Source organism: Taeniopygia guttata, chromosome 2 (assembly GCF_048771995.1).
Source record: "Taeniopygia guttata chromosome 2, bTaeGut7.mat, whole genome shotgun sequence".
Taxonomy (NCBI): Eukaryota; Metazoa; Chordata; class Aves; order Passeriformes; family Estrildidae; genus Taeniopygia; species Taeniopygia guttata.
The window spans coordinates 62,848,852-62,862,200 of NC_133026.1; the positions used below are offsets into that span (position 1 = coordinate 62,848,852).

The following is a 13,349-nucleotide window of genomic DNA, read 5'->3' on the forward strand; positions in this document are numbered from 1 at the left end:
GGGAGGGGACAGTGGGTGACACAGAGAAATGCTGAGGGGGGCGGGGGCAGCTGCAGGGTGACACAGAGAAGCTGGGGGCTGAGGGGCAAAAGAGAGGCATTAAGGGTGACACACAGGAGCTGAGATGTAGCTGAGAGGAGGCTTGAGGGGCAAAGGGGGGGCTCGAGGGTGACACAGAGCCTGAGGGCTAGAGGGCAGAGGGAGGGGTTGAGGGGTAAAGGGAGAGGGCTTGAAGGCTGGACAGTCCAGTGGAGATCAGGGCTACAGGGTACAGCTCAGGAGGCAAGTTAGGGTACAGGTGCACTACCCCTCACCCCAGCCCTAACATCACCCTAAGCCGCCTTTTCCCTTTTCACCCCTAACAACAGCAGCACAACACAGCAAGCCTAACAGCAAGACCACACTGGAACCTTCCCGATGGGACAAGGCAGCGACCCTCACACCAAGACAATGACAGAACCCTCAGAGGAGAGCAGGACCCACTGCAAAAAGGTAGGGATGACATCTGTGGGCTAGAGAGCAACAGGAAGGGTTTGGAGGCTGAGCAGGCTTCCTTGAGTTTTTTTGCAGGACTATTAGGAATATTTAGGGGATTTTTGAAGGCTTTTTAGGACATTCTGGTGTCTTTTAGAGTATTGTTACACCTTCCTAATGGCTATTTTAGAATTCCTTGGTGCATTTTTAGGGTCAGGATGAGGGTCAGACAGGATGCCCACTGAAAATGTGGCGTATTACTGGAATGCAGTGTAATGCTTTGGGAAGGTGCCAGTGGAGGGCCAGTAGGTCAGGTCCCACGCTGCTGGTCTGAAGGTTGTGATTTCTGGGCCCAGCGAAGTAGCTGTGGTTAGGATCACATGCCGGCAGCTTTCTCGACAAGATACAGAGCACAGAAAAAAATCAAGACCCAAGCTTTGTACTGTCTGTTTGCAAGAGGCATTCAGGACCAAAAAAAAAACCCTCAGAGTACTTGGGGGTGGCAGATTTGGTCTGGGAGAAATCCTGCGCCATTTGGAGATAAAGGAGGCAAAAGGCCACGCAGAGCCTGACACCCCAGGGCGGGTGCAGGGCCCTGGTCATGAATGAGGGATATCTACCTTGTGAAAGCAAATTCAGTACCCCCGGTTCCTGGTGTCAGTTTGCAGGGTTCCCTTGGGACTGTCAGGGCAGCAGTAATTTGAGGTGGGGGCAGCTTGGGTCTGGGACACATCCTTCTCCATTCAGATTTTTTGGAGGCGGCCACCCCCTCAGGGCCACAGACCCCTAAACACAAACAATGCCACTTTTTCCTGGGAAAGAAAACTTGCCAGCCTAGTGTTGGGTTGTATTTTTAGGTTTCCTACCTTTTTCTGTAATGGTTGGTTCTGTACCCCCCAGGATAACATGGTCCTGCTCTCCTCCTCCTTCCACCTGTCAATCTTCCCTCCCTCCACCCATATCATATGTAAAACCCGCTGAGTCATTCCCGTGACCCCTCCGTGGGGCCTGTCCATTACTCTGAGGCCCCTCCCTTTCACCTAGAAAGTTCTACCCAGGGTCTCGGGTGATAGGCTGGTCCCCGGGTCCCTTCCTCCCTCCCTTCCTTATTGGAACCCCTACATGCTCGTCACGCAGTTGTCACACCCCCCCTGTTACCCCATTGGCTTGTTGTTGACCCTCTCCTGGTTGCTGGGTGGGAGGAAGGGCTGGGAGTCCGGGTGGGCTGTCTATTTTTCTTTCTTACTTTCTTCCCTGGGGCAGGAATTTTATTGCTCAGCATTTCATACCACCATGAGAGCTAAGCTCTCCACCGAGCAAAAGGGAGTCTACCTCCAAGTTGTGGGTGTCCTTATTGGAGTTAGATTTTGAAAATTGCAGATTAAAGATTTAGTTAGGTGGCTCTTCCTTCACTTCCCTGAAGTCGCTGCTCCTGAGACAGTTACAAGCATTTAATTTTTGGACATGGTTGGACAAGAATTAACTCAATCAGGCAAGACTGGGAGCAGCTCCATCTCAAAAATGATCTTTTGGAATCTCTAAATTCGCACGATGTTAAAATCCAAGCTGAGAGTGGAGGAAGAGCCCTGTTCGCCAAGTTCGTCCCCAGTTTTTCCCCATCCTAGCCCCCTTCCCTCTCCCGCCTCTCCTAGATCTGGAATCCTGAGGAGCAACCCGCGAGTTCGCATGGGGTTGCCACCATCTCCCTGGCTCTCCTCAGGATTCCAGACCCCCTGCCTGGGGAGTCAGGGCCTGACTCCTCAGGATTTTTCCAGTCCCCGCTTTACCCCAAAATGTACAGCCCCGTCCCAAAAACCTTCAGTTCGTTTTAACATTCCTGATTCCCCAGACCCCCAAAGCCCTAACCCACCTAATCAACAAAATGGCACCTGGAGGGGACAAAATGGTGGGTGCCATGATGGTTTTCCTGCCACTTGCTCCTCTCCTCAAAATGGTGCAGGGGGAAGGCAAAATGGCGGGTGCCACGAGGGTTTTCCCACCACTTGCTCTTCCCCTCCCCAGAATCCCTTTCTTTCACCCTCCAACCCCTTCCTGTCTCCCAGCTCCTCCCATTTCCCCGACTCCTCCCCTTTCCCGTCTCCTCCCTCCTCCCCAAGTCCCTTCCCCAGACACGCCTCCAATTCACATGCTCCAGTAAGCCCTGCACCCCCCTCATGGCGGCCACTGTAACTTATATCCCCCAAGCCGAGGGAGGCATTTGCCCCCAGTGGACCCTGCTGCCCTATCAAACAACTAAAGAGCTATGCAAGGTGCAACAGGAGTTCATGTGAGAAAGCGAGCACTTCCGGGGGATCTTTAGGGCCACCCTCTCAGCTGACTTTACCCCTGCTGATCTCTGCCAGCTCTTCTCCTGCTTGCTGACCCCAACCGAATTTTTGCGGTGGGAGGCAGAGTGGCAGAAGGAGGTCCAGGATGCCCTGTTCCACCTTTGGGAAAACCCGGCCACCACAAATGATGCAGGGGGAGGTATGCTCTCCATTGACCACCTTTGTGGTCAGGTGGAGTGGGCTGAGGGGGCAGGGCAGGCAGCAGAAATCTCCCGGGTGGCTCTCTGGGAATCATCCAAGGCGGCTGAAAAGGCCTTTTTGAATTTAAAACCAAAGGGCCAAATACAAAACTATATTAAAATAACCCAAGCCCCTAGCAAACCATTCATAGATTTTGTAGAGTGTCTTCACAGGGCAGTGGAGTTGCAGATAAAAGAACGGGCACGACAAGAAGTGCTAAAAGAGATGGCAGCTCAGAACGCCAACACACCCTGCAAAGCAGCTATCCTGAGTCTACCCATGGAGCCTCTGCTGACCCTGCAGGACATGCTCGAAGTGTGTGAAGAGAAGGTCACCCTAGAATCCACTGAAGAGCCACTGCCAGCAGGGCACCCATCAAAACCCAGACCAGCAAGAAGAGTTTACACCGCTGATGCCTTCCCGCCACCACTCCCTTGATACAACCATGCACCACCACCTTGCACACCCAGGGCGCTCCAGGACAGATGCTTCTTGTGCAGGAAACAGGGGCACTGGGTCGGGAACTGTCCCTTGAAAAATGAGTTACAGCAGTTTAAGAGGCAGCAGGGGCCCTCAAAAAACTAGTATGTGAGCGCAGTCCCACCCTGCGCTCTGACACAAGTTTGGTGGGCCCATTTCCATTGCAGGGAGGAGGGACCCAACAGCAAATGCTCACATGGACCATACATTACAATACCAATCAGGACACAAACTTGCTGGAGTTGACTCACACCTTATACGCGTCAACTATATGTTGGACCTATGCAACATCATAGACCCATTTTAACCACTTGCTCCAATTTCACCCCCTTCAGGCTCCAACTGATGGAACCTCTGCACTTACGGGACGTGGATCACCACTTCATCTCAGTGTCCCTGGAGGATTCAGGTATCTGGAGCCGACTGCGATGTAAGTACATTGTCATCGGGGACACTAAATACACACCCCAGGAGATCACAGTTGTGCCTGGATTGGTAACATCAAACCCAGGCCAATTTGTGCTTCCCCTGTATTGTGTTTGCCCACCCATGTTCCTCCCCAAGGGACAAATAGTTGCCCAGGACATCCCGGTCCCTGAACCACCATGGGACCGGGAACAGGCCACTGCCCTACACAGAAAGCTATTACCATCTGTTTGCTGGGCACAAGTCCTAGGGAAGGACAAGCCCAAAATCACCTGTGGCCTCCACCTGGGCGGGGAGCGCAAAACAATGCAGGGGCTCCTGGACACAAGGGCAGATGTGGCAATCATCCCCAGTCGGGATTGTCTGTCACATTGGGAGCTGCAAAACGTTGGTGGACGAGTTCAGGGTATAGGGGGCATGCAATTGGCAAAACAGTCTCGGAGCGCTGTGCAAATTGAGGGGCCAGATGGGCAATTGGCTTCTATACACCCATTAGTATTAGACTTTACGGAACCCCTGTGGGGGAGAGACCTGATGGCCCAGTGGGGGGCAAAAATTGACATTCCTTAAGGCCCCCAGCTTTTTCGGGCAGCATTCACTGAGAGGTGCCCCACCCAAAAGCTGAATTGGCTCGCAGATAAACCAGTTTGGGTGGAACAGTGGCCGCTCAATAAACAGAAATTAAAGGCGCTTGATGAGCTCGTGAAGGAGCAACTTGCCAAGGGTAATATAGTGGAGACCACCTCGCCGTGGAACTCCCCTCTCTTTGTTATACAAAAACCTAAAAAGGACAAATGGCACCTCCTTCATGACCTCAGAGAAATCAATAAAGTAATCGAGGATATGGGGTCTCTCCAACCAGGGATGGAAGCCGTCCCCCGCAATGCTCCCCCGAAATTGGAATTTGGTTGTCATAAATACAAAGGATTGTTTTTTCCAAATTCCCCTTCACTCTGAAAATGCCCCGTGTTTTGCCTTCTCAGCTCCTACCATCAACCAAGAAGCCCCAAGGAAGAGATATCACTGGCAGGTTTTGCCCCAGGGCATGAAGAACAGCCCAGTGATTTGCCAGTGGTATGTCTCTTCCTTGCTGTCCCCCGTCCATGTAGCTGCAGGAGACGCCATCATCCTGCACTACATGGATGACATAATGGTGTGTGCCCCCACTGACGATTTGCTTATCTATGCACTTGATCTGACAACCAATGCATTGGTTGCTGCAGGGTTCACGCTTCAGATGGAGAAAATTCAACGGATGCCACCCTGGAAGTACCTGGGGCTTGAAATTACCAAGAGGACCATTGTTCCTCAAAAATTGGAAACCCGAAATTCAGTTCGGACCCTAGCGGATCTTCAGCAACTGTGCGGGTCTTTGAACTGGTAAGACCATGGCTAGGTATGGCCATTGAAGACCTAGCCCTCCTTTTCAATTTATTGGAAGGGGGAGAGGGGCCTAGTTCCCCCTGGACTCTTACCCAGGAGGTGAAGAACGTGCTGGAGAAAGTGCAAGAGTGCATGTCTGCCAAGCAGGCCCACAGATACCAACCGGGCCTGCCCTTCAGATTCATCATTTCTGGTAAGCTGCCACACCTCCACAGGGTGATTTTTCAATGGCACGAAGTCACCAAGGGGAAGGACCAAGGTGAGAGGGATCCTCTCTTAATCATGGAGTGGGTCTTCCTCAGCCATCATTGGTCCAAAAGAATGATCACGCCACAAGAACTGATGGCTGACCTCATCCACAAAGTGCAGATGCATATCAGGGAGTTGGCAGGGTGCGATTTTGACATAATTCACGTACCTCTTCAACTGAGTACGAACCAAATTACTAAAGCAATGTTGGAACACCTACTCCAAGAAAACGAGTCCCTGCAGTTTGCATTGGACAGCTACACTGGCCAAATTTCTATTCATTGGCCAGCCCACAAAATTTTTAATTCGGACATACAATTTTCATTGTCATTAAAAAGGGTTCAGAGTAGGAGGCAACCACTCAAGGCTCTGACCATTTTCATGGACACGTCTGGAGCATCCCACAAGTCGGTCATGACTTGGAGGGATCCTCAAACTCAGCAGTGGGAGGCAGATATTGCCGAGGTGGAAGGATCACCTCAAGTAGCTGAGTTGGCCGCAGTCATCAGGGCATTTGAGAGGTTCCCTGAACCATTCAATCTGGTTACTGATTCGGCATATGAATCCGGTGTAGTGTCCAGAGCGGAAAACACGGTACTGCAGGAGGTGTCCAACACTGCTCTCTATGAGTTGCTCTCAAGATTAATAGATCTTGTCTGCCACCGAGAACAACCGTTCTACGTGACGCATGTCAGGTCACACACAGACCCGCCGGGGTTCATCATGGAGGGCAATAGAAGAGCAGATGCCCTGGCAGCCCCAGCCCAGATGACCCCGCTCCCTGATATGTTTGAGCAAGCCAGGATCAGCCATCAGAAATTCCATCAAAATGTGCCTGACCTGGTGTGGCAGTTCCACCTCACACATGACCAGATCAAGGCCATTGTGATGACATGTCCCCAGTGCCAAAGCCACCAGATGCCCGCGCTCAGCACAGGGGCAAACCCCCAAGGCCTTCATAGCTGTGAGGTGTGGCAAATGGATGTTACCAAGATCCCAGAATTCAGCAGACTCAAAGATGTCCACGTGTCAGTGGACACTTTCTCTGGTGCAGTCTATGCCTCTGCCCATGCAGGGGAGAGGGCTATGGATGTCAAAAATCATCTCATCCATGCTTTCTCTGTGCTGGGGGTTCCTAAGGTTATCAAGATGGACAATGCCCCAGCGTATGGTTCCAGGGAGCTCAAAAGCTTCCTGCAGGAATGGGGAGTGGAACACAAAACTGGCATCTCCCACTCCCTGACAGGTCAGGCGGTAGTTGAGAGGACCCACCAGAGTCTGAAAAAGATTATTCTACACCAATGAGGGACAATGAAGGTGGAATCCCCTCATATCCAGTTGGCCCAGACACTTTTCACATTAAACTTTTTAAACTGTGCATTTGAAAACTTGAATCCTCCGATTGTGCAGCACTTTAGGAGCCATCCGCAGTTGGAGCTTAAGGAGAAGCCCCTGGTCCTACTAAAATATCCAGAGACTTGGCACGTCCAAGGACCATTTGATTTGATCACATGGGGGCGGGGGTATGCATGCGTAGCTACCCCCACAGGGTTAAAATGGGTCCCATCAAACTGGATGTGCCCTTACATCCCCAAACAAAATCAAGTAAGGCCAGTCCGCAAGTCTGAGACCTCTGCTGGAGGAGGAGGCGAAGGACCAACTCCATTTGAGTCGTCCTTATTAATTTGTCTTTTGTTTATTTGCAGCCCAAACCCGAGGCCCCAGCAAGGCGATATGTTTCTGGCTCAGGTCATCATTCTGCTATGCCTCGCCGTCGCCGGCTGCCTCTGGATCGTTTCCCAGCCCCAGAACAACATCTGGAAGACATTAGCACAGGCCCTGGGACAAGACCATATTTGTCTATCTACATCTTCAGCTGCTGACCCATTTTTGTCCTGCCTCATGGGGAACCCATACAAACTAGATGGGTTTTGCCTCACCTTCCCTAACCCTACTGCCTCTCCCAGCAGAAAGGCCCACTCCTTCACCATCTGCCAGCTGGACACATGGAGGAGTTGGGTCCGACTGCTCCCCATTATGGATCAGAACCTGCAAGAACTAGATTTACTCCGTTCCTCCCCTGCTTTTACCTGCATACACTTCTCAGTGACCCCTGATCCCCAAGCCCGACCTGATATTGAAATCAAACAGCATATTAAAGAATATACCGATGAGGAATGGTGCCGGATTCCAATGTTTTCCACCACAGATAATCGGCCTCATGTGTTACCCAAAGGCAACTTCCTCATTTGCGGCAATTGGGCTTGGGCCGGCATCCCCCCTCATCTGATCGGAGGCCCTTGTACTTTCGGGCAGTTGAGCCTATTTACACTCAACCAGACGCAAATTTCTCATTGGCAGAACCAAAACAAAATATCACAATTGTGCAGATCAAAAAGAGATACAGATTTTACCAATTTGGATGAAAATTGTAATTCTGAGATAATTCACTGGTCAAAACCAAAAGGCATTGCCACCATTGCATTTTTACCTTGGGTGGCAATCACCCATGCATTCGGGGAATTGGCTGGCATCGAATGCTGGGTAGCTAAACAGGCAAACATTACATCAACTGCCCTAGCTGGGCTCTTATCAGATGAGGAGGTTACGAGGCAGGCAACACTTCAGAACAGGGCAGCAATTGATTTTTTACTCCTCCTTCACGGTCATTCCTGTGAGGAGTTTGAGGACCTGTGCTGTATGAACCTAACTTCCAAGGCTGGGGATGTCCGGAAGGCCATCAGCCAGATGCAGAACATGATTAAAGACATCAAAAGAGAAACCGGGGACTGGCTGAACAACATCTTCGGGGGCTGGGGCATCTCGGGCTGGGTATCCTCGGTTATCAAAACTGGTTTGTTGATTTTGTTTATTCTCATTCTAGTCCTGATTATGTTCGGGATTCTGAGACGGGTGGTGTCCAGCCTTATCGCCAAAGCACTGACCATATATACAGCAAACCCAGCCGCGTTCCTCCCCGCCTAAGAGTCCGGTGGAGGCGCAGAGGACCTGCCGGAGCCAGAACAGCAGGATGGACCTTGGTGGGAGACGGCACCAACATGCCAGCCCTGGTTCGTGGACACCTACCTGGACTCAGAATTCCTTCCCCGAATTGAGTTCACATCATTTTAATGGACTTTATTTCCTTTTAGTTTTGTTTTGTTTAAAATAAAAAAGGGGGAGTTGTTGGGTTGTGTTTTTAGGTTTTCCCCCTTTTATGGCTGTATCTGTACCCGTTTTTTGTAAAATGGTCCTGCTCTCCTCCTCCTCCTCCCTCCACCTGTCAGTCTTCCCTCCCTCCACCCATATGATATGTAAAACCCGCTGAGTCATTCCCCTGACCCCTCCCTGGGGCCTGTCTGTTACTCTGAGGCCCCTCCCTTTCACCTAGAAAGGGCCTTGGGTGATAGGCTGGTCTCCGGGGTCCCCTCCTCCCTCCCTTCCTTATTGGAACCCCTACCTGCTCGTCACGCAGTTGTCACACCCCCCTGTTATCCCCATTGGCTTGTTATTGACCCTTCCCCTTGCCTCCACCCCTCTTCAAAACCCCTTGCACACAGTGCTTGGGGCTTTTTGGAGGCATTTTCCCCTGAGGTGAGGTCACTCCTCAGAGCTCTCCAATAAACTTGGATAAACGATTCCTCCATCAGGACGACTCCTCTCGTTTCTGTCAGCATCGCTTTGTGTCTCCCTGGGTCTGGTGGCTTCAGATCCACAAGCCACTGTCCCTGCCACCCGTGGCCCAGGAAGGTGGTGCCCGCTGCCTGCTGTGCCTGCAAGCACTAAGCAAGCCAGACATTGGGACAGGCACCGCGACAGCTAACAATGACACTTTTCCCTGGGAAAGAAAACTCGCCAGCCCAGGTTCCTGATGTCACTTTGTCGGTGTCCTAGGTTGACTGTATAATGCCTTTATCCCCAATCGTCTGCTCTGTTTATATTGAATAATAAGTTCTACACCTTTAAGACTTGTTCCAGGAGTGAAAGGGAGGGGGGAAGGAGCGCGAAGTTTGTTTTCAAGAACTGCACTCCCTCCTCCACATTCCTGCTCCTGGACTGTGTCGTCTGCGGGTGGACAGACAGCGAGAGAGAGCTCTCCTTTTTTCTTTTCCTAGTTAGTTTTTAGCTAGCTGAGGCAAAGAAGTTCCCTGGACTGTTTTTTTTTTTTTTCCCTTTCTCTGGAGCTGCTCTGGACTAAACACCAGAAGAGCAGCAACAGCAGCACCTGTGGCCCAGCGGGCCGGGCCTGGACCGCAGCATTTCCAGCACCGGAGGGACTGATCAGAGACTGAGTGAGCCCAGCGGCAACCCAGGAGATTTTTTCCTGAGTTTGTCTCTCTCTTGGAGTGGCAAGAAGCTTTATTGTTTAATATTGTTTAAAATTGCTTGTTTAATAAACAGTTTTTTTCCACTTTCCTCCAAAGAAGTATCCTTCCCGAACTGGTTGGTAGAGGGGGGAGGGGCCGATTGAGTCTGCTTTCCTAAAAGAAACCCTTTTAGGGTTCTTTCCCCAAATTTGACCTGAACCAGGACAAATACATTTATTGGCGCCCAACTACTGGGGCTCGAAAAAAAAAAAAAGTAGAAAAAGCCTTTATTCCTTTACTGATTGGATGTTGGTTGTGCTTATTTTGTAGTGGGTTAAAGCAGTCAGTAGCCATGTTGCTTACATTCATAATGTCTCTTGGGGTAGAGTCCTTAATGTGGTTCTGGTCTCTAGGCTTTTTTGAGGTTTTAGTACTTTTCTGGTCACTAGGATTCTTGTCCCTTACACGTAGTTTTTACAGTAGAAGAGCACAGTTTAAAATAGCTATTGAGCTGGGCTTGGTGATAGTGATTTATAAGGTGCTTGTAAAGATACTGGAGTCTGTTCAAGATATGTATAGTTTATGGTTTTTTTGTCCTACCCTGCATCCTAGTTCCAGTAGTATGTTCTGGGGGTTTATTAGTAATTGCACCCAGTTTGTTAGAGGAGGAGCAGGGCATGAGGTTTTCCAGCCTCTCCTTTCCTTCTTCTCTTTTGAATCTGTTATGTCACTTTTTGAGAATGTTCAGTTTCCCCTGAATGTTAAAGAGACCATCTTTCTGGTATCTATTCTAGTAAACTTCCTTTATACAGCCTGCAGCTTCTCTAGAGTGAAGGCTGAGATGTCCAGAGGAGCTGATGAAGCCCCTCACCCAGGTGTGGAAAATCCTGAGTGGTGTGGAAAATGGGAAAATATGGGCCAGATCCTGAAGGAATTTTCTGACCCTGTAGAGTGGGATTTTCCACGTGAACAAATTCAAAACCCAGCTGAAGTGGGGAAATATCTGAAAGAGAAGTGCCATGATGACTCTAATGAGAAAAGGATCATTGCAATAAGCTGGGCCTTGGCTTATGCTTATCGCACACTGCTAGATACTGTAGGCCGGCAGACAGAGGAAGGGGGGCAGGGAGATAAACCAGCAGCTATCCCAGTCACTCAGGCTGCAGACAACACCCCAGTTACTCAGGCTGTAGCTAAACCAGACAGTAATCCTAAGCCACTGGCAGTCGCTGCGGGGAAGAAGAAAAGCAAAACCGACCAGCCAGGGACTGATGATGATGATCCAGGAGAAGGACCCTCAAAGCTAATTACTGACACAAAAGCCGGAGTTAGGGCAACTGAGGCAGGATCAGAAGTCACCCCTGAGTCCTATTCCCTGAAGGACCTTCGTGGCCTAAGAAACAATTACACTCGACGACCTGATGAGTCTATAATTAGTTGGTTGGTCCGTCTTTGGGATGCTGCAGGCAAGGCTACAATTCTGGATGGTAGTGAAGCGAGACATTTGGGATCCCTATCACATGATCCTGTCATTGACCAAGGAATGATGAGGGGGGCTAACCCACGCAGCCTCTGGGCACGGGTTCTGGAAAGTGTAGCACAAAGATACCTGTGTGCAGATGATCTTTATATGCAGCAGACCCAGTGGAAGACTATAGAACAAGGGATCCAACGTCTGAGAGAAATGGCAGTGGCAGAGATTGTCTTCTCAGATGATATAGATACTGTAAATCCAGACTTGGTACCGTGTACATCCGTGATGTGGCGAAAACTTGTAAGACTTGGGCCACATGAATATGCTTCTGCTGCAGCAATAATGAAGCGAGATGAAGGTGAAGAGACTGTGCTCGATATGGCAAAGAAGCTCCGAGCATATGCAGATGTTGTACACGGCCCAACCCATGCCAGAATTGCAGCAGTGGAAGCATGTCTGCAGAATCTAAAAGATGAGATAGAGGAAAATCATAAGAAACTCAGGGAGGAGATGAAAGAAGGTTTTCTCCAAGTCTCAGCAATACAAATCAGAGGTCCTGGTACCCAACGCAGACGGTCCCCAGATGGCGAGAGAAGGCACATCTCATGAGCTGAGCTGTGGTTCTTCCTGTGTGATTGTGGAGAAAATATGAGGAAATGGGATGGGAAACCTACTGGTGTTTTAGCACAACGGGTGCGTGAATTGAAGGGAGGCAAGACTCCGAAAGGAGTTTTCACCAAAAGGGAAGCAGCTCCAGTGACTCATAATCAAACTGCCGTATATGATGATGATGATGACGATATTTTCGATCCCCTTGAAGGAACCTCCAAGACATATGCCCCAGGAAAGAAGGATAACCAGGCTTAGAGGGGCCCTGCCTCTAGCCAGGTAGAGGCTAGGGAAAACCGTATTTTTTGGACTGTGTGGATTCGTTGGCCTGGCACATCAGAACCACAAGTATATAAAGCTTTGGTCGACACTGGTGCACAGTGCACATTAATCCCATCAAAATATGTGGAGGCAGAACATGTTTCTATTGCTGGTGTGACAGGGGGATCACAGGATTTTACTTCAGTGGAAGCTGAGATCAGCCTGACTGGAAATGAGTGGAAGAAACAGTCCATTGTGACTGGCCCAGAGGCCCCATGTATTTTAGGCATAGACTTTCTCCGAAGTGGGTATTTCAAAGACCCAAAGAGACTCAAGTGAGCATTTGGGATAGCAGCTGTAGAGACAGAGGGCATCAAGCAACTGAACAGCTTACCTGGACTATCAGAAAACCCATCTGCAGTAGGCCTCTTGAAGGTAGAAGATCAACGAGTACCAATTGCCACCTCAATGGTGCACCGCCGGCAATACCGAACGAATCGAGATGCCGTGATCCCCATCCACAAAATGATCCGTGAGCTGGAGAACCAAGGGGTGGTCAACAAAACCCACTCACCTTTCAACAGCCCCATCTGGCCTGTGCGTAAATCTGAAGGAAAATGGAGATTGACTGTGGACTACCGTGCGTTGAATGAAGTGACTCCACCACTGAGCGCTGCTGTGCCAGACATGCTGGAACTCCAGTACAAGCTGGAGTCCAAGGCAGCGAAGTGGTACGCCACTATTGATATTGCTAATGCATTTTTCTCCATTCCTCTGGCAGCAGAATGCAGGCCTCAGTTTGCTTTCACCTGGAGGGGCGTGCAGTACACCTGGAACCGACTGCCCCAGGGATGGAAGCACAGCCCCACCATCTGCCATGGCCTGATTCAGACTGCACTAGAAAAGGGTGAGGCTCCAGAACATCTACAGTATATTGATGATATCATTGTGTAGGGGAAGACAGCAGCAGAGGTGTTTGAGAAAGGAGAGAAAATCATCCAAATTCTCCTGAAAGCTGGTTTTGCCATCAAGAAGAGCAAAGTCAAGGGACCTGCTCGAGAGATCCAGTTCCTGGGAGTAAAGTGGCAAGATAAACGGTGTCAGATTCCTACAGATATCATCAACAAGATCACAGCGATGTCTCCACCAACCAGCAAG

At 50.1% G+C, this 13,349-nt stretch overlaps 1 protein-coding gene across 2 annotated transcripts; it reads left to right on the plus strand.

The window, feature by feature from the left end:
- Nucleotides 1–5,137: 5,137 nt before the first annotated feature.
- On the plus strand, nucleotides 5,138–11,970 carry LOC140682513 (uncharacterized). Of its 2 annotated transcripts, none has more exons than XM_072925183.1 (2): nucleotides 5,138–5,288; nucleotides 7,247–11,970. In XM_072925183.1, exon 2 carries the CDS (start codon nucleotides 10,200–10,202, stop codon nucleotides 11,928–11,930), a length of 1,731 nt encoding a protein of 576 aa, XP_072781284.1. In that variant the 5' UTR covers nucleotides 5,138–5,288; nucleotides 7,247–10,199; the 3' UTR covers nucleotides 11,931–11,970. Both variants share the same exon structure in this region, with proteins under 2 accessions (XP_072781284.1, XP_072781285.1).
- The last annotated feature ends 1,379 nt before the right edge of the window (nucleotides 11,971–13,349 follow it).

What these genes read in the sequence shown, in the direction of transcription:
- LOC140682513 (XM_072925183.1), top strand. Translation starts at nt 10,200, where the DNA reads ATGTTGCTTACATTCATAATGTCTCTTGGGGTAGAGTCCTTAATGTGG.